At 38.4% G+C, this 27,407-nt stretch overlaps 1 protein-coding gene across 2 annotated transcripts in view; it reads left to right on the plus strand.

The window, feature by feature from the left end:
- Positions 1-27,407, plus strand: part of LOC150079203 (ephrin type-B receptor 1-B-like) — a 452,380-nt gene that overhangs the window by 279,160 nt on the left and 145,813 nt on the right. For both annotated transcript variants that reach the window (XM_090383683.1, XM_090383684.1), the window contains exon 8: positions 15,080-15,191. In XM_090383683.1, the coding sequence (XP_090239809.1) occupies positions 15,080-15,191 (112 nt within the window). The remainder of the gene's footprint in view (positions 1-15,079; positions 15,192-27,407) is intronic.

The raw sequence follows: 27,407 nt of genomic DNA on the forward strand, positions 1-27,407 counted from the left end.
CTGTTGCTTAGGGAAGAACTAAAGGAGGCAGTTCTCATCATGGTCTAACAAAATGAACTACTTGTGCAGTGTTTGCAGACTTATCTGGAATGGGACACGATGGAGCCAAGTCTTTGTGTGTGTTCAGTGCAAATCCAGCATTGTAATGGGTATTTATGAGAAAAGCGTGTACACCCCCAAAGTGATTAAAATAGTGGGCCCATCAAGCTCTCAGCTGCCCAACTTAATGCCACAGCCCTCACTCATGCATCTGGCAACAGCAGCAATCTCCAAGGCAGTGCATTTGTCCCAGAAGAGGAGCTTATTGTCAGGGAAATATGCTGTGTGCAAAAGGATAGGTGGACCAGGATATGTCTGAGAGGGCAAAAGTAGATGACTTTGTAGAGCAGATATCATATTTCAAGGGTATGAAAGGAGATATTGTTGTACATGTGGGCATTAGTGATATTAAGAGTAGGAGATCTGAGAATTTAATTAACAAGTACAGGGCATGTTAGGCAAAGATTGAGTTAGGATTAAATTTGAAAGTGTCTGCAATCCTGCCCAGACATGATAGGAGAGAGTACATGTTGTGAGCCTTGTCAATCAATTTGGCTCTGGAGAGAATGTGCAAGGCTTGTGAAGTGAAATTTAAGTGTTGAAAATACCATTTACAACACTTAAATTTCATAAGCTCTTTTATTTGAGAAATTTTAAATATTATTTCCTTTATTATCTTGACTGACAGCAAGCAAAATGTCAATTGAAAGACCTGCACCAGCCAGACTCTTCCATAACACAAATCTAGAGTGTAATAATTGTATGTACTGCTATAACATGTAAAGAGAGTGCACTTCAGTAATTGTACACAACAGGTGCTGATTTTAAATTCTTAGTTTCTCAGCATGTGTATATAATTTGATTCTATATTTTTCCTCTCTCTGTATGATAAATTACAAAGATTGCTGGAATTTTCAATGGAGAAATCAAAGAAGACACTTTTGTTGAAAGTATCAGAAGAGTTTCAGCTGTGTGGACTAAGTAGAGGAAGGGTGCAAACCAGCTCAGAGTTAAGGCTCCTTTTGCAGAAAAGGCAGTTGGCCAGTTAGCATTAGTTGAGACATATGATGCAAGAAAGCAAGCTTAAGCTATCTACTTCTACGACAGAGTGAAGTTAGTTCCAACAATCAACTAACCGCTGGCTAAAGGCAAACTTCTGCACATCTATTCTACAACTGTCTTTCCTCAATTTGAATCTATGCCCCCTTAGGTTCTTAATATGAGCAAGCAGAAGTATCTCGTCAGCATTGAGCCTGTTCAAACCACTCATCCATAACACAGATCTAGAGTGTAATAATTGGATGTACTGCTATAACATGTAAAGATAGTGCACTTCAGTAATTGTACACAACAGTTGCTGATTTTCAAGGCCTTATACACCTCAATCAGATCACCTCGCTGGTGCCTAGTCTCCAGATGCTGCAACTTTGCTGATGCTATCGAGGCAGTGTTAGGTGGGTCGGAAAACTGCTAGCTTGGGGGGGGGGGAGACAAAGACTAATGGATTAACAGTAGCCACTGGCAGAGGTGAAAGAGATTCTTGCACTGCTTCTATTGGAATGAGCAGAAGCCTGAAAAACAAGATGCAGGATATTTCAGAGACTGCTGGAAGTCATTGTGATACAAGTAAACACATGGGTTGTGTTAGGGTAGCTAAGAATAGGAACAAGTGCAGGTATACTTGCGTATACACCAATGCTAGGAGTTTAGTAAATAAATTTGATGAATTTGAGGTATTGCTCAAAACATCAAAGGCAGATATTGTTGGGATATCAGAGATGTGGTGTCACACAGATATAAGGAATGCAGAACTGGAATTTGGGGAGTACAATGTGTATAGAAAGGATAGACAGGACAGGAGGGGAGGAGGGGTTATGCTATTAGTTAAAAAACACATAAAATCCAAGGAAGTGAAGCCAGTCGACATTGATGGACAGGGCAGTGTCGAGTCAGTTTGGTGTGACATAAACATAGGTAAATCAAAATTGAGAGTAGGAGTGTGCTATAGGCCTAATGACTCTGATGAGTATAATAAGATACTGTACAGGGAAATAGAATGGGCCAGTAAATCAGAGAGTCTTATAATGGGGGATTTTAATTTCCCAGATATTGACTGGAATTTGTGGGTTGGTCACTCACACACTAGCAGGGCTTTTGTGGATTTATTGGATGATTGTTTTCTACACCAGCATGTTCGGGAGGCAACTAGAGGGAGTAATACTCTTGATCTGATTATCAGTAGTGATTCTTCATGCATTAGGAATCTGCAGATAAAGGAACCACTGGGTGGCAGTGATCACAGTGTGCTGAAGTGGGATTTACTCAAGGAGGTAACTACCATTAGAGGCAAAGGGAAGGGTTTTTGCTTTCGTAAAGACGACTATGATGGTCTGAGACAGTATTTAACTTCTATACAGTGGGACCAACTGATGATGTTACCAACAGCAAATTCAAAATGGGAAGCATTCAAGGAACTAATCTTGGAAGCTACCAGGCTTTACATACCAACCAAGAAATATTGTTCAAGGTTCAGGCCTAAATGGTTGTCAGATGAACTAATGAGACATATGGCAGAGAAGAAAAATGCATGGGATACATACAAATTAATGGGTGACATGGCAGCCTATGATAGATATAAGTTGGTCTGTAACCAAGTCACAAAGGAGATTAGGCAGGCAAAGGCAGATTATGAGAAATCCTTGGCAAAGGACGCAAAGAAAAACAGAAAAGAGTTCTTTACCTATTTAAACTCAAGAAGGAAAGGGATGAATCAGATTGGTCCACTGGATGTTGATGGTTCAACAGTTGAGGATCCTGCTCAGGTGGCTAACAATCTAAATGAGTATTTTGCATCTACATTCACACATGAGGAGTTATTCAGGAAGGGGAATGTCGTAGGTGAAGTAAACATTGGCAGTGAGCTAGATTATTTTCTAATAACTGAGAGGAAAGTGGAGGAGAAATTGCTGAGGATAAACATAAAAAAGGCACCAGGGGTGGATGGGATCTATCCAGTTATATTAAAGGAGGCAGCAAAGGAAGTAAGCAAACCCCTAGCCATAATTATGAGAGCTTCTTTGGACTCAGGGGAGGTACCCATGGACTGGAGATGTGCAAATGTAACCCCAATTCACAAAGGAGGATCAAAGGCTGACACAAGTAATTATAGACCTGTTAGTTTAACTTCGGTTCCAGGAAAATTAATGGAGGCACTGGTTAAAGAAGCACTGCAGGATCATCTGGACAAGAATTCAGTTATAGCTCAGACACAGCATGGTTTTGTTAAGGGCAGGTCTTGTCTGACCAATTTGATTGGATACTATGATGTAGTCACAAAAGAACTGGATGCAGGGAATAACTTTGATATTATATATTTGGATCTTAGAAAGGCTTTTGATACTGTTGCGCATGGAAGACTGCTGCACAAATTGGAGAAGTGTGGCATTGGAGGCAAATTGCTGCTATGGATAAAGGGATGGTTGAGTGGCAGAAGACAGAGAGTGGTAATCAATGGACACTGCTCAACGTGGACTAATGTTATTAGTGGAGTTCCTCAGGGTTCAGTGTTGGGTCCATTGTTGTTTTCTGTATTTATAAATGATATTGATGATGGTGTATCAGGCTTAATGTCCAAGTTTGCAGACGATACCAAGGTTGGCAGGTTGTTAAGGACACTACTGATACTATGCTGCTGCAACAGGATCTGGAAAGGTTGAGCAGATGGGCTGAGAGGTGGCAAATGAAGTTTAACATTGACAAATGTAAAGTACTACATATGGGAAACAGTAACCCCAGATCAACGTATCAACTCTGTGGTACTACGCTGACAGTGGTAGAGAATGAAAAGGACCTAGGGGTAATTGTGCAGGCAGATATGAAGTTCTCTGAGCAGTGCAGACGAGCTGCAAGAGTAGCTCATGGTGTCTTGTCAATGATATACAGGAATTTTTCTAGCAGGGATAAGGATGTGATTATTCCCTTGTATAAGGCATTGGTCAGGCCACACCTTGAGTACTGTATACAGGTCTGGAGGCCTCATTTCAAGAAGGATGTAGAGCTGCTCGAACGAGTACAGAGAAGGGCAACAAGATTAGTGAATGGAACAAAGGGTTGCTCTTACGAAGAAAGGCTTAAGTTTTGCAAATTACAGAGCCTGGAGACTAGGCATCGGCGAGGTGATCTGATAGAGGTGTATAAGGCTTTGAATGGCTTGAGCATGCTCAATGCCGATGGGATTCTTTCTCTTGCTCAGAATAATCACCTGAGAGGGCATAAATTCAAATTGAGGAAGGACGGATGTTGGATAGATGTGCGGAAATTTGCCTTTAGCCAGCGGGCAGTTGGTTTGTGGAATAGACTCCCATCGCTTGTTGTTGAAGTTGATAGCCTAAATAAATTTAAGGCTCAGCTGGACAGGTATTTCGAACAAACGGAGGGGTGAAATGGGAGTAGTGGTTGTTTTTTTTTTTTTTTTTTTTTTTTTGGCTGATGCTGAATAAGCTTGCTTTCTTGCATCATATGCCTCTACTAATGCTAATGCTAATACTTGCAGAACTTAAGCCTCTTTTGGTAAGAGCACCCCTTTGTTCCTCTCACCAAACTTGTTGCCCTTCTCTGTACTCATTCTAGAAATTCTACATCTTTCCTAAAATGAGGCTTCCAGACCTGTATGCAGTACTCAAGGTGTAGCCTGACCATTGCCTTATACAAAGGGATAATCATCTCCTTGTCTGTGCTAGCAAAATTCCTATATATCATTGACAAAACTCCACAACCTGCTCTGGCAGCCCATCTGCACTGCTCAGAGAACTTCATATCTGACTGCACAATTACCTCCAGGTCTTTTTCATTCTTCACCTCTCTAAGTGTAGTACTGCACAGTTGGTATGTTATTCTGGGGTTAATGCAGTACTTTGCATTTGTTAATGTTAAACTTTAGTTGCCGCTTCTCAGCCCACCTGCCTAGCTTTCCTAGATCCTATTGCAGTAGCATACTGTCTTTAATGTTATTAAAACCCAGCCAACCTTTGTATCATCTGCAAACTTGGACATTAAGCCTGATATACCTTCATCGATAAATACACAAAACAGCAATGGACCCAGCACTGAACCCTGAGAGACTCCACTGATAACATTAGTCCACACAGATTCATGAATAATATAAAGACGGACAAGGAAATGGGAGAAATAATTTAAAACATTTCAGAGTTTAAAAACAAGGCTAATTTTCAGTAAATTTTGGTGCATTATGAAGTTAGTTTAACTTTTTCCTAGGTGATGGGAATATGGTCTTTCTCCCCCCTCTCCTAATAAACAAATTCTAGCAGAAAATCTAAAAATAACAATTCTATATAGCTTTCTATCAAGTTTATTATACCATTACATGGGATTATATCAAACAGTGAAAGTACGAATGAAAATAACAAAGGACATGGTCCAAAGTGTTAAAGGCACACAGTCAATATGAAAAAAGTTTGGAAAAAAAGAGAAATAAAAGTATTGACGGGAAAATGCTGAAGGGAAAGCAAAAAGGAAGTGTAAAGATAATGAAAGTTGCTTCTTACAAGCACAGAAAAGGTGGAAGGAGAAAAAAAATTAAAAAACTGTAATTACATAATTTACTGTAATTTGATGAATGGAGAAAAAACTATCTGCCTTATCCCCATGTATATACATACTCGGGGATAAGGCAAGTTCTGAAAATTGCAGTGGCTGGAGACTAGACACTTGCGCGGTGATCTGATTGAGGTGTATAAGGCCTTGAATGGGTTGAGCACGCTGAATTCTGATGGGATCCTTCCACTTGTTCAGATTACGAACCTAAGGGGCCATAAATTTAAATTAAGAAAAGACAGATGTAGAATAGATGTGCGGAAATTTGCCTTTAGCCAGCGGGTGGTTAATTACTGGAACAAACTTCCATCTGTCATTGTGGAAGTTGACAGGTTAAATAAATTTAAGGAGGAACTGGACAGGCATTTGGAGGGAATGGTGTGATTTTTTTTTTTTTGGCTGATGCTGCATAAGCTCATACACTTGCTTTCTTGCATCACATGCCACTACTACTACTATTTTGCTTGTAGACTTATTCAGTAGTAGAGGTTACAGCATAAATGCTTGGTGGGCTAGGTTGTAAAATTGACCAAAAAATTACTTGGTGCAGTATGTTGACAGTTGATTGTTGGCAAAAAAAAAAAATTAAACCTGAAAATGGAATGGTAATGGGTGATTGTTGCAATGCAATATTTGCTCTTTTATTTAAAATACAGTAGTAACTCTTTTTTTTTTTTTTTCTCTATAAGTAGAGTGTGATGGAAAATGCATTATTAAGACTAATAACTGTATGATGAAGCACTGGGCTGTTTCAAATTAAATTTCAGGAAAGTAAAGGTGAGAATGGAATTATTATTATTATTTATTTATTTATTTTTTTTTTTTTTTGTAAAATAGTTTTGTCAATTTTCTGGAAAAGAACTTTTGAAAGCTCAAAGAAATTTCAGGAAAAAAAAAAAACTTTCCAAAATCAGTGAGAACCCTCAATAAAAGGAGACCACTATATATGAAATGACAGTTTTGTTTGTGTGTAAAAAAAATTGTAGTAAAATAGCATATTTAATTAATGCAATGAATTAAATATAAGTTAATAACACATTTTTAATTTTATATATGTAATCTCATTAGTGCATACAGATATCAATTTAACACATTCACTGCTGCCTCTATTTGAGAGGATGCACATTTATTGTTGAAAAACAACTCCATTCTCCTAAAAATAAATAATGCTAGAAAAGCGAAAGTCTGAAATTCATAGCTAAAAGCGAACATTTAGTTTTTCGACTGAGCTATAAATCAGAACAAACCTCAAAATTTAAAAAACATTTATTCCACGTGCATAAACTGACTTCAAAACAAATATAACTCTGTACAGCATATGATTGATGATAAAGAGTTGCTGGAAATAGTACAGAATTCAGTTAGTGCAGATATTGAGCAATTGTTAATTTTATGCCTTTACTTTTATGGAACTCATTTATTGACTGCATACATGCATCGGCAAACATCATTAGTTCACAACAGTTATATTGTGAAGATTATAACATATAAAAAAAACCTTTTGCTGAGTGCCGTTTTGGAAAACTTCTGTCTCTGTGTACAACGCTGCATATAATATGAATTTTCCAAACTATTCAGGACTTTTTAGTACTAGTAAGTACAGAATTTACAAAAACCACCTAAATAAAGAGTTGGTTGCCATTTGAGGTTATAATTGTACTTTTTACCTTTTACCTCCCCTCAATGTGGGCACCTCCCAGTGATGCTGCTGGTCTTCCAGATTAGCATCACTGGGATCCAACACCCACAGCCTAGGTTCCAGGCTAACATCAATGGAATCTGGTGTGTTTGTCGTACGCTGCAACCAATGGAAATTTGGAAAGGGTTGAGGGGCCCAGCTTCAACACTTTGGCCCCTGCTTCGACAAGATGAGTAGTCTTGGATGGCCTGACTAGGATCAATTGGTTAGTGGGTTCATCTGCAAGGGTCAACCGTGTCAATGTCATTCCCCTGCCCTCATGGTCCGAGGGATGGGATTCAGGCTGGCGGTGATGCGGGTATGGCGTCTGGGTAGCCCTGGCTTCCCACTTCCGAGCACATTTATTGTATGGTGGGTACCGAGACAAAACAAAAAACTCACAAATCCTGATAAATTTATTTATTCAGGGGCAGCAACGTGGTCCCTATCTTAAAAAATTGCCAGTGAAACAGATAATGCTAATTCAGCAAAGAGAGCATGAACGGAAATATCATCAGGGCCTATCCCAAGATTTCTAATAATACATTCTAACAGTGAAAAGCCTATTGGGAAAATGTTGCCCTTCTTTATACAGAAGGGTAGCAGGTTCCCCTAAGTCAGTTAAGAGACTTCATTCTGGGAACCTCTTAATTGAAATGAAAAATGACAAACATTCTGAGCAGCTACTCCAAGCAATATCATTCGGAGGAATACCGATAACTGTGACACCACACAGAACACTCAACTCATTGAGAGGTGTCATTTCAGAGTGGGACCGTCTTGACATTACCGAGGAGGAAATCTGCTCTGAACTGAAACCACACGGAGTGACTGCCGTTAAGAGAATTAATGCACATAGGGATGGGAAACTTGTTCCCACCAGGAATATCATCTTGACTTTTAACTCACCAATATCTCCTAATGAGATTAAAGTTGGCTACATCAACTGTCCAGTGCATCCATATGTTCCCAGTCCTTTATGATGTTATAAAGCCAGAATTATGGACATTCTCAAATGGTCTGAAGTGGAGTCCTTGCATGTGCTCGATGTGGTGCAAAGGATCATGAAACAACATCATGTTCAGCCAGCTTTAATCTCATTAAGAGACATCAGTGAGTTAAAAGTCAAGATGACATTCCTGGTGGGAACAAGTTACCCATTCCTGGGTAGTGCTGATGTTAATGGAAGGGGACGTGTCATAGAGCATATGCTCAGTACAATGACCTTTCCCTTCTAAATGTGGGAACTAATACCTTTTCCCACATGCCTACCCATACATTCTCTGCTATTGATCTCTCTCTCTCTCTCTATATGCTCCCCCCCTCTCTCTTTCCTTCACTCGCACTTGGGAGGTAGAGGAGAACCTCTATGGAAGCAATCACTTGCCTAGGGTACCGCGATGGAAGATTGAGCAGGCTGACTGGAACGCTTTCAACATCTGGCAGCCTTTAGCAGCCTTTCAACATCTGGCAGCATCTGTCTATCGACAACTCCATGCTGCCCACTGTGCCCAGTACCCTTACTTCTTGCCTGTCTTTATTGATGGCTTGAAGTCAGGGTCATCTGTCAGATCTGCTGCCATCTTCCCAGATCACACTATATCTGGAAGATTTCCCATGAATACAGCTGAGTTGTATGCTATACAATTAGCCTTGGACCACATTAAAGCTCACAAGTACCAAAGGTGTATGGTGTATACTGACTCTAAGTATACTGCAGGCTTTATCAGGGAGGAGGTGTAACTCTCATCCATTCTTCACCCGGATCCAGCATGTGTTACACTCTTTCTGATCATTCTCTCGACCTTCGTTTGTGCTGGATCCCAAGCCACATTGGGATCAGGGGTAATGAACTGGCAGATGCCGTTGCCAGATCACCAGAACCTCTTACCTGTTTGTACTCTACATGATAAATTACTCTCCCAATGGCAACAATCTCGGCATAAGCAGGTCACAAACAAGCTATATCAGATAAAGCCTATTATCGAACACTGGCAGTCTAGTTTGCACAGAGACCATAGAGAGGAAGTTGTTCTAGCTCGCCTCCGCATAGGACATATCCATCTTATGCATGCATTCTTGCTGAGGGGAGATGACTTTTCTATGTGTGATGATTGTGACACCTTTTGAACTCTATTCATTATATTTTATCTGAATGTCCATGATACAGACAAGAACGTTTTATGTATTTTAATGTTTTTACTTATCTGACTGAGCTCAGTCAGATTTTATCTGACAACGACAATGTGTCAGCTGTTTTTAGATTTTTAAAATCAATAAACCTTTTCTCTTGTATATAAATATATTTTTATATTAGCTTACCTCTTACATATATATATTTTTATACATATTGACATAGTGACCTAAGTAATTAGTTCATTGAAATTTTTGCTGTTATCTTGTATATAGTAATAGTAATCATGGCATGTGATGTAAGAAAGCAAGCGTATGAGCTTACGTAGCAACAACCAAAAAAAAAAAAAAAATTCACACAATCACTCCCTCTAAATGTTTGTCCAGTTCCTCCTTAAATTTATTTAACCTATCAACTTCCAAAATGACAGATGGAAGTTTGTTACAGCAATTAACGACCCGCTGGCTAAAGGCAGAAATCTGCACATCTATTCTACAGCTGTCTTTCCTCAATTTGAATTTATGCCCCCTTAGGTTCGTAATCTGAACAAATGGAAGAATCCAGTCCGAATTCAGCATGCTCAACTCATTCAAGGCCTTATACACCTCAGTCAGATCACCTCGCAGGTGCCTAATCTCCAGCCACTGCAATTTGCAGAACTTAAGCCTCTCTTGGTAAGAGGATCCCTTCATTCCCCTCACCAATCTTGTTGCCCTTCTCTGTATACACTCAAGCAAATTTACATCCTTCCTAAAATGAGGCCTCTAGACCTGTATGCAGTACTCAAGGCGTGGCCTGACCATTGCCTTATACAGAGGGACAATCACCTCCTTTTCCTTGCTAGCAAAATTCCTGTATATCATTGATAAAACCCCATGACCTGCTCTGGCAGCATGTCTGCATTGCTCAGAAAACTTCATACTGACTGCACAATTACTCCCAGGTCTTTTTCATTTTCTACCACCTTGAGTGTAGTACCACACAGTTGGTACGTTTCTCTGGGGTTACTTCTGCCCATATGCAGTACTTTGCATTTGTCAATGTTAAACTTCAGTTGCCACTTCTCAGCCCATGTTCCCAAATTTTCTAGATCCTGTTGCAGTAGCACACTGCCATTAATGTCATTAACAACCTCCCACCTTTGTATCATCTGAAAACTTTAAGCCTGATATACCGTCATCAGTATCATTGATAAATATACAAAACAACAGTGGACCCAATGCCAAACTCTATGGGATTCCACTAATAACATTAGTCCACAAAGTGGGAAAAGACCCTCTGTCTTTTCCCACTCAACCATCCTTTTATCCATTGTAGCAACTTACCCTTAATACTATTCTGCTCCAATTTGTATAGTAGTCTTCCATGCACAACAGTGTCAAAAGCTTTCCTGAAATCCAAGTATATGATATCAAAATTATTTTTTGCATCCAGTTCCTTTGTACCAAAGGAAATGCACCAAAATAATGTGGCATGGTTTGTACCAGTTGCTGATGCACCATTAAAACCCAAACAACCAACCCTATAATGGGCCCTTCCCCATGGAAGAGTTACAAACAGCTCAAACTCTTACCAAAGCAAGTGCTACTGGACCACATCTTATCCATTATGAGATGATCAAACATTTGTCAAAAAAATGAATGGCCCAACTGCTCTTTCTATATAACAGAATATTTTTAGAAAAGCAGTTTCCAGATTTCTGGGATAAGGCAATTGTGCTTGTCTTTCCTAAGCCAGGAAAGGATCCCAAAATCCCAACAAACTACCACCCTATTGCTCTGATTAGCTGTCTGTGCAAAATTCTGGAGAAAATGGTTAATGCTCTCCTTATTTGGTACGCGGAGGAAAATGGGCTCCTCTCCAGATTGCAGTGTGACTTCTGAAGGAACAGGTCCACCTTGGATCATTTAATTAGGTCCGAAACATTCATTCAAGATGCCTTTTTAAAAAGGAGGACACGTGGTGCCCATGTTCTTTGATGTGGAAAAAGCGTATGACACAACTTGGGAGATTCGGAATTTTAAAAGACCTTTATAGTATTGGACTTAGAAGTTATCTTCTAACTTTTATTAAGAACTTTCCAACCCATTGTTCGTTCCAAGTTTGTGTGGGATGTACCCTATCTCGGCCTTTTTGCCAAGAGGAGGGAATACATACTCCAGGGTTCAGTTTTAAGTGTTACGCTTATTGCCATCAAAGTGAATTCCATCATAGAACAACTTCCTCCAACTGTAAACTGTGCTCTCTATGTTCATGATTTCAGCATATTTTCTCAATATTGCAACCTGAGGGTTATCGAGAGAACTACAATGTGCCATTGACCATCTGAACTCATGGTCAGTGAATAATGGCCTCAGATTCTCCTTACAAAATACAGTCTGCATCTATTTCTGCCGCAAGCGCAACCTTCATCCTGAACCTCAATTAAGACTTGGACAGAATGCTATTCCAGTAGTACCTGAGACTAGATTTTTGGGCTTGTGTTTGATAAAAAGTTGACATTCCTACAAGAAATCCGTCAACTACATATGAAGTGCACAAAAGCTCTGAATATCCTATGTGCAATTTATTCTAATTACTGGGGTGCCAACCGATGCATTCTATTGCACCTCTATCATGCACTTGTGCATTCCAAATTAGATTACAGGTCCCAAGTATATGCATCTGCTACACTCAGTGTACTCCGATGGCTGGATCCCATCCACCATCAGGCAATTTGTATTGCCACTGGAGCATTTCGAACATCTCCTGTCAGAGCCTCTATGTTGAAGCAGATGAGCCGTCTTTATCGCTTCGTAGGAAACAGTTGTCCCTACAGTTTTCTTTAAAACTGAAATCCCTGCCAGACAACCCCACTTGGACACCAATTTTTGAGCCACGTTGGGAAAACCTGTACAACACTCGCTAGACTGCCAATTGCCCATTCGTTATTCATATCCAAAGGCTACACAGAGATTTGGACATCGCAGTAGACAATGTTGCCCCATTACCAGGGCAACCTTCTCCACCCTGGCATGCTCGCGTTGCAAACTGCAACGTCTCTCTTAACAACTGGAGAAAGGACAGTACTTCATCTGCTGTCTATTTGCAGCTCTTTTCAGCGCACTGATCTGAACACTATGATTTCTTGCCAGTCTATACAGATGATTCAAAGTCAGAAGTGTCCGTGGGATCTGCAGCTGTCTTTCCAGATAACACCATATCCGAGCAGATTTCCCTCGAATGCTTTAGTGTATTCACTCTAGAGCTAGCCTTGGATCATAAGAAACCATCCACTACAAAAAACGTATTATATACAGGGTGGTCCGTAATTTGTGGTACAACTGGTAAGAGGCTGAATCTCCATGAAAAAATAAGTTGAAATTGCAGAATAAAATTTTTTCATATGAGGCTTTGTTTTTGAGAAAATGTACTTGACTAAGACACTGTTGAGCGAATCTCGATACCGACCACTATTTACTCTGCTGTTTACAGTGTCCAGTGCTTACTTTAACATAGGATATGTAAATTAAAATGAGACACAATATTTCCTTTTATTAGTTTCATAATTGTTGGAAATTTCCATTTTGCATACAAAGCTGGGCTCTTCTCACTAGATTACCTTGAAGCTTTTCCAGTGTGTTTCAAATACCAGTACTATCCTTTCCTTCAATTGTACAAGGCCGATGACGTCTTTGGAATACATGATTGCTTTGATATGACCCCACAAGTAAAAGTCTAAAGGTGTAAAATCTGGCAACCGTGTGGCCAAGCGATTGTTCCGCCACAACCGATACAATATTCATATTGCTCATTTAAAAAGTTCCTCACTTCTCGAATAAAATGAGCTGGGGCCCCATCATGCTGGAAAATCATAGTTCTTCTAGTATCCAGAGATACATTTTCTAATAGTTCGGGTAACTCATTGCATAAGAAGTGTAAGTATGATGCACCCCTTAAATTATCTGGAAGGAATAAGGTCCCATGATTTCGTTATTGATTATTCCAGCCTAGACGTTCACGCTCCACCTTTCTTGAAAATGTGTTTCAACAATAATGTGAGGATTTTCCAGTGCCCACCAATGCGTATTATGTACATTGAAAATTCTGTGTGTCATGTAAATTTCGACTCATCGGTCCATAAAATTTTTGATAAAAATTGGGGATGCATAAGTAACCAATGACAGAAAGCCATTCGTGGAACAAAATCACGAGCTCTTAGTCCTTGCACTCTCTGGACATGAAACGGATGCATCCTGTTTTAACGTAGTACATGAATAATTGTTGACCTGCTAATGTTATGCCAAGAAGAAAGATCTCTCATCCTAAGATGAGGATTATTATTGACATCCATCATAATTTCTTCTTCTGTATGATTAGGCAGTCGTCAACGGCATCCGCAATTTTGATGCAGAGAATGTAATGAACCACAGTCAGACAGCATTTGCTCTACTCTTTTAATTACTCACCTGTCTGGATGACGATGATAGAGATCTCTCTCTCTGTAATAATTTTCTGCAGCAGAAGTGTTTCCAGTACATGCTCCTAATGCAAGGAGCATGTCCATGTATTCGCAGTTACTGTACTTTGTCATATCAATGGGTTTATAGAAACATATAGTGAATACTGATAACAACAAATGATGACATTGTATACAAACAGAAGAGTAAATAGTGGTTGTATTGAGATCCACTCAATGGTGTCTTAGTCAAGAACTAATATTTAAAGTCGATTTTCTCAAAAACGAAGCCTCATATGAAAAAATATTATCCTGCAATTTTGACTATTTCTTCATGAAGAATCAGCCTCTTGCTGGTTGTACCACGAATTACGGACCACCCTGTATACCGATCACAAGTAACTCATCGATACTAAGGCCTTACGGGCCTTAGTATCGAACAGTTACTTCTGATGACTCCTCACCCAGTCCTGTCCGGGATTCAGCATAAACTGGACATTCTTTCTCACTCCAAATTCAATATTCGTTTCTGCTGGATCCCCAGCCATATTGGGATCTTAGGAAATGATTTGGCAGACAGCGCATCCAAATCAGTGAACCTTTTTAACTCTCACCTGTTAGTCCCCTATACAGACTACAGGCAATTAATATGAAAGAAACTGGTATCCCAATTAGCAACATTCATTGCATGGGCAGGCTTCAAACAAGTTATACCAGATAAAGCCTGTAATCAAACACTGGCAATCTAGTCTGCACAGGAATCGTAAAGAGGAGTTGTTCTGTCTCGATGCACTGCTATCTGCTGAGGGCAGATGATCATCCTATGTGTAGAATTTGTGACACCATTTTAACAGTCCGTCATATTTTAATCGAATGTGCCTGTTTTATTAATGATATTTCTGAGCTTTATACACTCGGACAGATTTTATTGGACAATGACAATGTGTCAGCTATATTTAAGTTTTTACAACTTATTAATCTATATCATTTTATCTAGAATTTTTTTTTTAATTTCATGCTATAACTGTTTTATATCATATACCCTTACAATATTATATTAAACAGTTATAGTATCATACGTTTACATTTTATACCTTTTGACTTGGGGCATTATAGCCTTACATGCTAATGCACCGTAAAACTCTTAAAACACCAACCTTTCATCTTGTTTTTCTAGTTTATGTTGGTGATGAAGAAGAAATTCAAATTCGAATTATTGCTGGTGGAGCTGTAGCAGTTGCAGTTTTGATAGTTGGTATTATTGTAATGATCAGTTTATATATTAAAAGGTAAGTTGCATAATCATATGTTTTGATAAAAACTTATTTGGAAATTGTTTTCACAGTATTTTGTGTGAGAGAGAGCATTTTTGCATAACAGATTAAATTGCCTCACTTTATCAGCAGGAATATATTTTTGTTTTATCATTATAAAACAGTGAGAAGCACATTGAATGCTTGATTGAACACTTCTGATACAAAAATAGAGAAGGATATTTTCACTAGTGAATTATGGATGGTTCCTCTCATGACAGTAAAAAATAGAAGTCTTAAAACTTGCCCATGCTTGAGAATAATTACTTATGCTATTTGGCTTTCAAACATAAATAATTAGTCACCAAAGAAGCAACAGTATTCAGGTAATATGGACACTTTGTGCAAAAATATTATTCAAACTTATCAAAAAAAAAATATTGTAAGTTTTAGTTTAGAGAAGAGTGCCGGGTTTTGATTGTTGGAGATCTCATAGAGATATCCCGACCATATTGTTACTGTGATTGACCAAACTATATATAAGAATGCTTCGGAAACTTTCAAAAACTTACTGAAAAAAAAATTGCAGATCCCCTCTATCTCCAAATATTTACAAGTAAGATATTCTGATAATTAACTAACCAAAATAATGTGATATAATTTGCTGTTTTGAAATCCTAGCAGTATACCTTTTTTCTTAATTTTTGCATGACTGGTAGAAATTGTCTTGCATTCATAGTGCCACTTATCTCCGGACAAATTATAGGAACCACTGATATGCAAGAACAGTTGCTAATATTATTCAAGCAGTAATGAGCCCTCATCGTCAAGAAACCTAGGATGATCAACGAAGATGATTCAGTTATAAACTATAATCATTGATAAGTGAAATATAAGCTTAAACACAAGATGTTAGTTGTTCTATTTATAATGTATAATAAGCTCCTCCGAAGGAGGGATTTACTTACCTGTAATTTTCAGCATATTAGTGCAGTCCCAAGTGCCAAGCAAACTGTGACCAGGTGCTTTTACTGGTGTTACAATCTAGTGTGAGCAGGCTATTAGCTTTCTTTTTTTTTTTTTTTTTTTTTGGGAGGATGCAATATACTTGGAACTTACTACTTTTACCTTAACTCTCACTTGCTTGGTCAAAGGTCGCAGGACTCCCACCATCACATTTTTTCTTACGTTTTGGGCCAGTGATCTGAGTATGAATTTACTACCCAGAGTGAAGAGGAGTAAACATGGATAACTTAACCTCTGTTAAAAACAAAGTCATAAAGCTAAGATATTTAAACATGAGGCATCACCACCAGAGGGCCTGACTGCCAAACATTGGTGATACCAAAGAGTCAGTGTCTTCTACTCATATCCTTATTTCTCATAAAATTAATTAAATTTAAAGTAAACAGATGTCCAGAAATGAAAGACACTAAATTATACAGCTGTGATGGAGCTGGAATCATGGGCAGAAAAGAGCAGTCATGGGACACTTAAACCCAGCTCTAGCTGGTCTCTTTGAGAGACAGAAGACAATTACACTCCCAGTGCGAAAAGATGAAGGACTGATATAAACAAACAAATAGACTGGTGCAAAGGGGATACCCCCAAGGCTTGGTGCTGGGGTCCCCCTTTTGCTCAGCAGTGTTTGTGATGAATTTTTAACAAAAGAATTGGGTTTAATACAAAAAGTGGCCTTTTCCAATGATATTGTTCTCCTGATGGGTGCCCAGTCACACCTCCAATTAGAAAGGAAATTGAACAAGATTCTGCAACAAGTTCATCTAATTTTTCCTAAATGCAAATTCTTAATGCTCTTCACTTTAATGTCTTGATGTTGATATTTGTTGAATGATCTGAAATGAAATTAACATTGTGTGGAATCTATCTTTTTTCTGTACACTTGAGTTTCAGAGCATTAGCATTTAATTCTGCTAACAAATTTAAAAATTGTTAGCAGAATTAAATGCTAATGCTCTGAAACTCAAGTGTACAGAAAAAAGATTGTGTGGAATCTATGTTAATTTCATTTCATTTTGTAGTGCCACACAGATATAAGCAGTGTGCAGAATTGGAATTTGGGGAGTATAATGTCTACAGAAAGGATAAACAGGACAGGAAGAGAGAAGGGGGTTATGCTGCTAGTTAAGGAACATAAAATTTAAGGAGGAAGTGCATCCAATTGACATTGATGCACAATGCAATGTTGAGTCAGTGGTGCAACATAAGCACTGGGAAAGGGAAAATGAGAGTAGGTATGTGTTATAGGCCTAATGAATTAGATGAGTATAATGAGCAATTGTGCAGAGAAATAGTGGCCAGTAAATCAGAATATCTTATAATGGGGGATATTAACTTTCCAGATATTGACTGGAACTTATGGGTGGATTGGTCACTCGCACACTAGCAAGGCTTTTGTGTATTTATTGGATGACTGTTTTCTAGAGCAACATGTTCAAGGGGCAATCAGAAGGAGTAATACTATTGATCTAATTATCAGCAGTGATTCTTCATGCATTTAGAATCTGCAGATAAAGGAACCACTAGGTGGCAGTGATCACAGTGTACTGATGTGGGATTTATTTAAAGATGTAACTACCATCAGGGGTAAGGGGAAGGGTTTTTGCTTTTGTAAAGGTGAATACAGTGGTCTCAGAGAGTTTTTAAATTTTATACAGTGGGATCAACTGACGATGTTACCAACAGTGAATTCTAAATGGGAAGCCTTCAGGGACTTAATCTTGGAAGGTACTGGGCTTTTCATACCAACTAAAAAATACTGTTCATGGTTTAGGCCTAATTGGATAGATGAATTAATGTGGCTCATGTCAGAGAACAAAAATGCATGGATGCATATAAATTATCAAGCAACACAAAAGCCTATGGCAGATATAAACTAGTCTGTAATCAAGTCACAAAGGAGGTTAGGTAGACGAAGGCAGATTACAAGAAATCCTTGGCAAAGTATGCAAAGAAAAACAGCAAAGAGTTCTTTACCTATGTAAATTCTTGAAGGAAAAGGATGAATCAGATTGGACCACTTAACATTGCCTATTGATGATCATGCTCAGGTAGCTGACAAACTGAATGAGTGTTTTGCATCTACATTCACACAGGAGGAATTCTGTAGAAAAGTGGAGGACAGAAGTTTATCAAACTCTAGCAGGGAGCTAAATAATTTTGTAATAACTTAGAGGAAAGTAGAGAAGAAATTGTTGAAGTTAAACATAGGAAAGTCACCGAATTGGATGGAATATATCCAGCTATATTAAAGGAAGCAAGCAAACACTTAGGAATGTGCTCTATTTCATCACTTGAGCAGTTAATTATATCATATTTTAGATATTAGCATTAGCATTAGTAGAGGCATTTGATGCAAGAAAGCAAGCTTATGCAGCATCAGCCAAAAAAAAAAAAAAAAACCACTTCCACTTCACCCCTCTGTTCGTTCAAAATACCTGTCGTAAGAGCACCCCTTTGTTCCATTCGCTAATCTTGTTGCCCTTCTCTGTACTCGTTCCAGCAGCTCTACATCCTTCTTGAAATGAGGCCTCCAGACCTGTATACAGTACTCTAGGTGTGGCCTGACCATTGCCTTATACAAGGGAATAATCACCTCCTTATCCCTGCTGGAAAAATTCCTGTATATCATTGACAATACTCCATGAGCCACTCTTGCAGCCCATCTGCACTGCTCAGAGAACTTCATATCTGCCTGAACAACCACCCCCAAGTCCCTTTCATTCTCTACCACTGTCAGTGTAGTATCACAGAGTTGATACGTTGCTCTGGGGTTGCTGTTTCCCATGTGTAGTACTTTACATTTGTCAATGTTAAACTTCATTTGCCACCTCTCAGCCCATCTGCTCAACCTTTCCAGATCCTGTTGCAGCAGCATAGTGTCAGTAGTGTCCTTGACAACCCTGCCAACCTTTGTATCGTCTGCAAACTTGGACATTAAGCTTGATATACCATCATCAATATCATTTATAAATACAGAAAACAATAATGGACCCAACACTGAGCCCTGAGGGACTCCACTAATAACATTAGTCCACGATGAGCAGTGTCCATTGATTACCACTCTCTGTCTTCTCCCCCTCACCACCCCTTTATCCATAGCAGCAATTTGCCTCCAATATCACACTGCTCCAATTTGTGCAGCAGTCTTCCATGTGCAACAGTATCAAAAGCCAAGATCCAAGTATGTAATATCAAAGCTATTCCCTGCATCCAGTTCTTTTGTGACTGCATCATAATATCCAATCAAATTGGTCAGGCAAGACTTCCCCTTAACAAAACCATGCTGTGTCCGAGCTATAGCTGAAGTCTTGTCTAAATGATCCTGCAGTGCTTCTTTAACTAGTGCCTCCATTAATTTTCCTGGAACAGAAGTTAAGCTCACAGGTCTATAATTACTTGTCAGCCTTTGATCCTCCTTTGTGAATTGGGGCCACATTTGCACATTTCCAGTCTATGGGTACCTCCCCTGAGTCCAAGGAAGCTCTCATAATTATGGCTAAGGGTTTGCTTACTTCCTTTGCTGCCTCCTTTAATATAACTGGATAGATCCCATCCACCCCAGGTGCCTTTCTTGTGTTTATCTTCAACAGTTTCTCCTCCACTTTACTCCCAGTTATTTCAAGATTCTGTAGCTTACTGCTAGAGTTGAATACACCTCTGGCATTCCTCTCGCTGAATAACTCCTCATGTGTGAATGTTGATGCAAAATATTCATTTAGTTTGTTAGCTACCTGAGCAGGATCATCAACAGTTGACCCATCAATATCAAGTGGACCAATCTGATTCATCCCCTTCCTTCTAGAGTTTACATAAGTAAAGAACTCTTTGCTGTTTTTCTTTGCATCCCTTGCCAAGGATTTCTCGTAATCTGCCTTCGCCTGCCTAACCTCCTTTGTAACTTGGTTGCATATCAACTTGTATCTATCATAGGCTTCTGTGTCATGTGTTAATTTGTAAGTATCCCATGCATTTTTCTTCTCTGCCATATGCCTCATTAGTTCATCTGACATCCATTTTGGCCTAAACCTTGAACAATATTTCTTAGTTGGTATGTAAAGCCTAGTAGCTTCCAAGATTAATTCTTTGAATGCTTCCCATTTTGAATTTGCTATTGGTAACATCATCAGTTGGTCCCACTGTATAGAATTTAAATACTGTCTCAGTCCATCGTAGTCGCCTTTACGGAAGCAATAATCCTTCCCTTTACCCCTAATGGTAGTTACCTCTTTGAGTAAATCCCACTTCAGCACACTGTGATCACTGCCACCTAGTGGTTCATTTATCTGCAGATTCTTAATGCATGAAGAATCACTGCTGATAATCAAATCAAGAGTATTACTCCCTCTAGTTGCCTCCCGAACATGCTGATGTAGAAAACAATCATCCAATAAATCCACAAAAGCCCTGCTAATGTGTGAGTGACCAGCCGCCAAATTCCAGTCAATATCTGGGAAATTAAAATCTCCCATTATAAGACTCTCTGATTTACTGGCCCACTCTATTTCCCTGTACAGTTTCTTATTATACTCATCAGAGTCATTAGGCCTATAGCACACTCCTACTCTCAATTTTGATCTCCCAATGCTTATGTCACACCAAACTGACTCAACACTGCACTGTCCAGCGATGTCGACTGGCTTCACTTCCTTGGTTTTTATGTGTTTCTTAACTAATAGTTGTTATGTCTGCAGTTGGAAATTCTAAGAGAAGTAAAAACAAAACTTTCTGGAGTGCACAATTTTACATCAATTTCATAACATAACTGATCACAAATAGCTTCAAATATATTTCAGAAATTCTCTCAAATTCTTTATAGGAGTTACGGTCATGTTCAATGTTCTTGTAAATGATTTCGTGCTCGACTACTGTTGAAACCTGTGGAGGGTGTACAGGTGATTGAGCTGAAATATGATTTTGTTTCTTTTTGGATTTTGAAGCTGGTTGTTGCAGTATACTCTGTCTAGCCGGTTCAGGAATCAATTAAAAATCATCAGGTAATTCATTTGAACTCAAATCTACTGGATCTTTTTGAATTTAATTTCGTGATGTTGATGGTCCAGCTTCTTGATGAGAAGTTGATGTTGATCAAAATCTTAAGAAGCAGATTTTTTTTTTTTTCATTCTCTATGTGTTTGAACTAGTTCTTTTGTCGACATGGGAGGCTTCTTCGGTGGTTTGAAGCTTTTATTCTTGCATAATTCTCTCAATTTCATTCAGCTAGCATTATAGCCATCTCTGAAATACACTTATAGATTGTTAACTGAAATTAGATTTAGTATTTTTATAATTCAATAGTTAGCGAAATCTGTTTGTAGAATAGTGTGATGTCATAACCAAAAACTACTGCAAGAAGTGATTGTTTTATTGTTGTGTTCTTAAATCAAACAGCTAGACCAAAGTTATGGATGATGTAATGTTTTATGCTCATGCCCACTACTTAGAAGGTTGATGTTGATCAAAATCTTGAGAAGCAGATTACATTAAACTCTGCATTTTTTTTTTTTTTTTTTTTGTTCTCTATGTTTTTGAATTCATTCTTTTGTCGACACGAGAGACTTTGAAGCTTTTATACTTGCATAATATTACTACCCACTACTTACTCTACTGAATCAATGTTAGTGACTAAGTTAGCATTATTTAGGAAGTGACGTCATTTGCATCTCTTCGTTTGAAGGATATAACATTTTATTTTCATGCCCACTACTTACTCTACCGAATCAACGTTACTGACTGAGTAGAAGTAACATGATTTGCATCATTTCCGTAAGCAAATTTCGTTACCAATTGGTTTTGCTTCAGTCCAAATATGTAGTAGGTGCTGCCATAGATGTTCAAAAATGTACACAGATGAAGAGCTACAGAAAATCCCACCAGCTCAGAATCTTCATACCTGTTCCCACGTAAAAGTCCATAAACCCAGTTTTCGAGCCAGATGAAAATCAAGGAAAAAGACTAGGGCCAAATGTATGTGTATTGTGAACTTCTTCAGTGCAGACAAGCTGCTAGCACAGCCTTTGAGGTTCTGTCAGTGAAATTCAGGAAATTTGCCAGGTGGTAAGGCCTCCGTAGCCGAGTGGGCAGGAGCGGGAGTGCAGTAGCACACGCTCTTTGAGTAGACCGGGGTTCAAGACCCTGCCTGCTGATCTGCCAACCCGCACTGGACCAGCGTGGCAGATTATGGTCCATTTCCCTCAGCATGAATTGTTGAGGAGGCTTCCATCCTGCAGTGGGTTGATAATGGCTGCACTTTACTTTTTTACTTTTTACAATGAGGTGATTATTCCATTATATGAAGTTCATCTTTAATATTGCATTGCATACAAGTTTGGAAACCTCGTTTTAGGAAGGACATGGATTTGTTGGAAAGATTACAGAGAATTGCAGTCGAGATTACTTAGGGTACAAAATAATATTCTTACTAGGAAAGACTGGAGTTGTGCAAATTGCAGCATCTAGACATTGAATATCAGCATAGTGCTTCATTTAAATGTTTAAGGCAGCAGTGAGTCATCACTGTTTTTAGTCAACATCATTTTTGGGGAATTTGCACTTACTTTTAGTCAGCAGTTACTCATCATGCATTAAGAATATTCAGATAAAGCAACTACTAGGTAGTAGTGATCATAATACAGTCGAACTTGGTTATAATGAGATCCCGGCTGTAATGAGCAAAAAGCCATAATGATTTTAATTTATGCATATTCCCATACAATTGCTCACTGTTATCATGAGCGTACACAGATATACCATACAAATTTTGGTAACTATGCAAACATTCTTAATTGCTTGGGTAGGCAAAAAAAACCCAATTCTTGGAATAGATAAAAATGAAAGGTTGCGATTTAGCTTTTATGAACACCCACATCGGATTAGGAGCCAGGGGCTATACAATAGTGCATTGCCATTCTGCTTGTAATTTGTATGGTTGCATTACCCTATTTACAGATTGTCTTGTATTCACTGTCTTGTATTTATTTTGGGACTTCTAAGAATTTTGGAAATGATAATTGTTTGTATGCAGATCACTTTACTGTCATTTTAAAGTAAAATCATTTAAAAACAAACCTTTCCTTTGGAAACATGTCTGCTAACAAAAGAAAGTGTCTCTCGATTCGCGAAAAAGGCAAAATTATTCGTGAATTAGAACGTGGTGCAAAAAATGAAGTGTGTAAAAAGTTTTCTTTGTCCTCTTCAACAGTGTCGACATTGTGGAAGAATAAACGTGTTTACTTATCAGCACTGGAAAAGAACATAAATGAAAAAAAAAAATTAGGTAGTGCAAGGTTACAAACTTTGATAAAGCATTGCTTCAATTGTTCACTACACAAAGAAGTGCTGGGTTTTCAACAGACAGCCCGATCTTGAAGGTTCAAGCAGAAAAATTTGCTGAACAATTTGGACAGGACGATTTTGCGTGTATCTAACAATGGTTGGCTGGATCAATTTAAAAACTGACATAACACTGTTTATGCAAAAATTAGTGGAGAATCTCAATCTACAAATTCAATAATGGCAAATGAACAGATTGACCTGTGTTTGTGCAGAAATCAGGAAGAATGATGACAAAATAGGAAATCATGTTTATTATTAATCAGTATTATTTTTAATTATGAAGAAATAAATTGTGTTTAGTATTAAGCATATAGTTTTAAAATTACAGACAAATAAATTGTGTTTAATATTAAGTGTACTGTAGTTTATACAAACATATTAATACAAATAATATGTAGGTATATACTAATATTATTTTTTCTCTCTCTATTTCTTTTGTTTTTTGAATCTATCTTTTTATCAAGTTTTTGAGAATTAAAAAACATAGGAGTAGATTTAACTCATCACTGATATAGTGAGTAAAGATTATAATGAGGAAATTTTTTGTTGGTCCCTGATGCTCATTATAACCAAGTTTGACTGTATATTGATGTTGGAGGAAAGTGTTGAAGCTAAACATAAAAAAAGCACCTGGGGTGGATGGGATCTATTCAATTATATTAAGGGAGATAAGCAAATTCTTATTCATAATTATGATAACATCTTTGGATTCATGGGAGGTCCCCATGGACTGGAGATGTGTGAATGCATCCCCAATTTGCAAAGGAAGCTCAAAGGAAGACATAAGTAATTACAGACCTGTTAGCTTAACTTCTGTTCCCTAAAAAATAATGGGATCACTGATTAAAAAAAAAGTAAGGCAATTATACTGCAGTCACAGCATGGATTTGTTTGCTAACTATACAATATAATATTGTCTGACCAGTCTGATTGGCGCCTCCGTAGCCAGGTGGGAAGGAGCAGCAGTGCGTAGCACATGCTTCTTGATTATACTGGGGTTCGAGCCCGTCACCACCAAATACGGAGGATGCGGAAAGGTCAGGGAATGACCACTGCATATCCCCAGAGCAATATGGCCTTAGTTGCTAATGCTCCTAAAAACCAAATAACAAACAAACAAACAACCAGTCTGATTGGATACTATGATCCAATATTGCATATAAAAGACTGCTGTATAAATTGGAGCACTGTGGTATTAAGGGCAAGTTACTGCTGTGGAGAAAGGGATGCTTGAGTGGGAAAAGATAGAGAGTGGTTATTAATGGACACTGCTGGGCACATTGTTTTTTATATTTATTAATGATATTGATTAAGATATAGCAGGCTTAATGTCTAAGTTTGCAGATGGTACAAAGGTGTGGCAAGGTGGTTAATGACTAACCATGGTATGCTACTGCAACAAGATCTAGAAAAATTAGGCAGATGGCTTGAGAAAGGGCAATTGTAAGTTAAACATTGACAAATGCAAGATACTGCAAATGGGTAGTAGTAATCTCAAATTCATGTACCAACTGTGTGACTACACTCGGGTTATGGAAAATGAAAAAGACTTGGGGATTATTGAGTAGTCAGATATGAAGTTCTCTGAGTAATACAGACAGCTCATGGGGATTTTGTTAATGATACAGGAACTTTGCTAGCAGGGTAAAGGAGGTGAATATCCCACATCCCAAGTGCTGCATATACGTCTGGAGGCCTCATTTTAGGAAAGATATAGAGAAGGGAATGAAAGGGTTTGTCTTATCACGAAAGGCTTCAGTTCTGCAAATTGCAACATCTGGAAATCATCTCATAGACACCTATGAAATGATCCTGTTGAAGCATTTAAAGCTTTGAATGGATTGGGAAACCTCAATGCTGATAGCATTTTTTATTTTTACTCAGACTACACACATGAAGGAGCATGATTGCAGTCTAGATGTGTAGAGGTTAGTAGTAGTAGTAGTGGCATATGATGCAAGAAAGCAAGTGTATGAGCTTATGCAGCATCAGCCAAAAAAAAAAAAAAAAAAAAAAAAATCACACCATTCCCTCCAAATGCCCGTCCAGTTCCTCCTTAAATTTATTTAACCTATCAACTTCCACAATGACAGATGGAAGTTTGTTCCAGCAATTAAGCACCCGCTGGCTAAAGGCAAATTTCTGTAAATCTGTTCTACATCTGTTTTCTTAATTTGAATTTATGCCCCCTTAGGTTTGTAATCTGAACAAGTGGAAGGATCCCATCAGAATTCAGCGTGCTCAACCCATTCAAGGTTGGCTTCATTCAGTGGGTGATTGATTGTTGAAACAAATTTCCATTTGATTTGTGGAAGTGGGTAGTTTGAATGAATTCTAGGAAAAACTAAACAAATTACTAGAGGGCGCTCTAGTCGTGGAAGAGAATAGTTGGTGGATTTTTAGCTGCTCTAAAAGGATAAGTATTTTTAATTTTTACCGTATTCTTTGTTAATTAACATACTACATTGTGTTTTACAGAGATATTAAATAGATTTAGTAGCGTTAGCTTCTTATTTTGAATTTAACTAGCAATTTTTGGAAGTTACAACTCCCGGTGTTGGCGCCAGTATTGTTGACGATAACAAACAGCGTAACATATGTATATCTTGAACTGATAGTGTAAGGTATAAAGTAAAACTATATAACGTAATACGAAGCACTCAATTAGGTATCTCATAGCTTATTATAGTATTATCAATTAATCAGATATCACAAACCGCTTCAAATATATTTCAGAAATTTGAAATATATTTGAAGCAATTTGAAGCTTATTAAATTTAACTGTTAATTAAATTGTATTTAAATGGAAATCATGACCCAGACTAGAGCTGCAAAGCAAAGATCACAGACTGGCAAGAGTTCTATGACTCGGGGGAGAAACGAAGGGGACAATTCTCCAACGCATCACAGTCTCAAAAAATGTGCGAAATGTTTACTGAACTTTCTAAAACAGGACATGATCTAGCCGAGGAGGATGTCTTTGTGTGTGCTAGATGCCTAGAGTGTCAAGGAATTAGGCATCTATGAGAGCTTGAGGTGTAGAGTAAATGCACTTGAAGAAATTAATATGATGGGCCAATCAAGCTCTCAGCTGCCCACCTCAAAGGCAGAGCTCACTCCTGTGATCAGGCAACAAAAGGCAATCTCCAAGGCAGAATGCACTGGTCCAAAGGAACTAGTTATTGTTGGTGACTCTATTGTCATGGAGATGGGGAATATTACTATGCAAGAAGTACAAGTGGAACAGGACCAGGGTATGTCTGCCAGGGGCAAAAGTTGATGATGTTGTAAAGCAGATATCATATTTTAAAGGCACAAAAGATGATATTGTTGTACACATTAGAACTAATAACATTAAGAGTAAGAGATCTGCAAATTTCTCAACAAGTACAGGTCAATGTTGAAAAAAAGTCGCGAGTTAGGTTTGAATATGAAAGTGTCTGCAATTCTGCACAGACACGATAGGATGGAGTATATGATTAGCCTTGTCGATCAATTTGGCTCTGGAGAGATTGTGCAAGGCTCGAGGGGTAAAATTTTTTTTCAGCCTGGTCTGTGCTTGTTGACAGGAGAGACTGCCTCTACAGCAATGGGGTACACTTAAATAGAAAGGGTGCATGAATATTTGCTGATGCTATCGAGGCAGTGTTAGGTGGGTCGGAAAACTGCTAGCTTATGGGGATACACAGAATAAAAGGTTAACAGTGGCTGCAGGCATAGGCAAAAGTAATTCTTGCACTGCTTCTATTAGAATGAGCAGTAGCCTGGAAAGCAAGGCAATGGAGCTTTCCAGGACTGCTGGGAGTCATAGTGGAACAAATAAATACATGGGCTGTGTTAGGGTAACTAAGAGTAGAAACAGGTGCATGTATACTTGCATTGGTGTAGTATATGCAA

This window comes from Mastigoproctus giganteus, chromosome 10 (genome assembly GCF_048544385.1).
Source record: "Mastigoproctus giganteus isolate SK-2022 chromosome 10, ASM4854438v1, whole genome shotgun sequence".
Taxonomy (NCBI): domain Eukaryota; kingdom Metazoa; phylum Arthropoda; class Arachnida; order Uropygi; family Thelyphonidae; genus Mastigoproctus; species Mastigoproctus giganteus.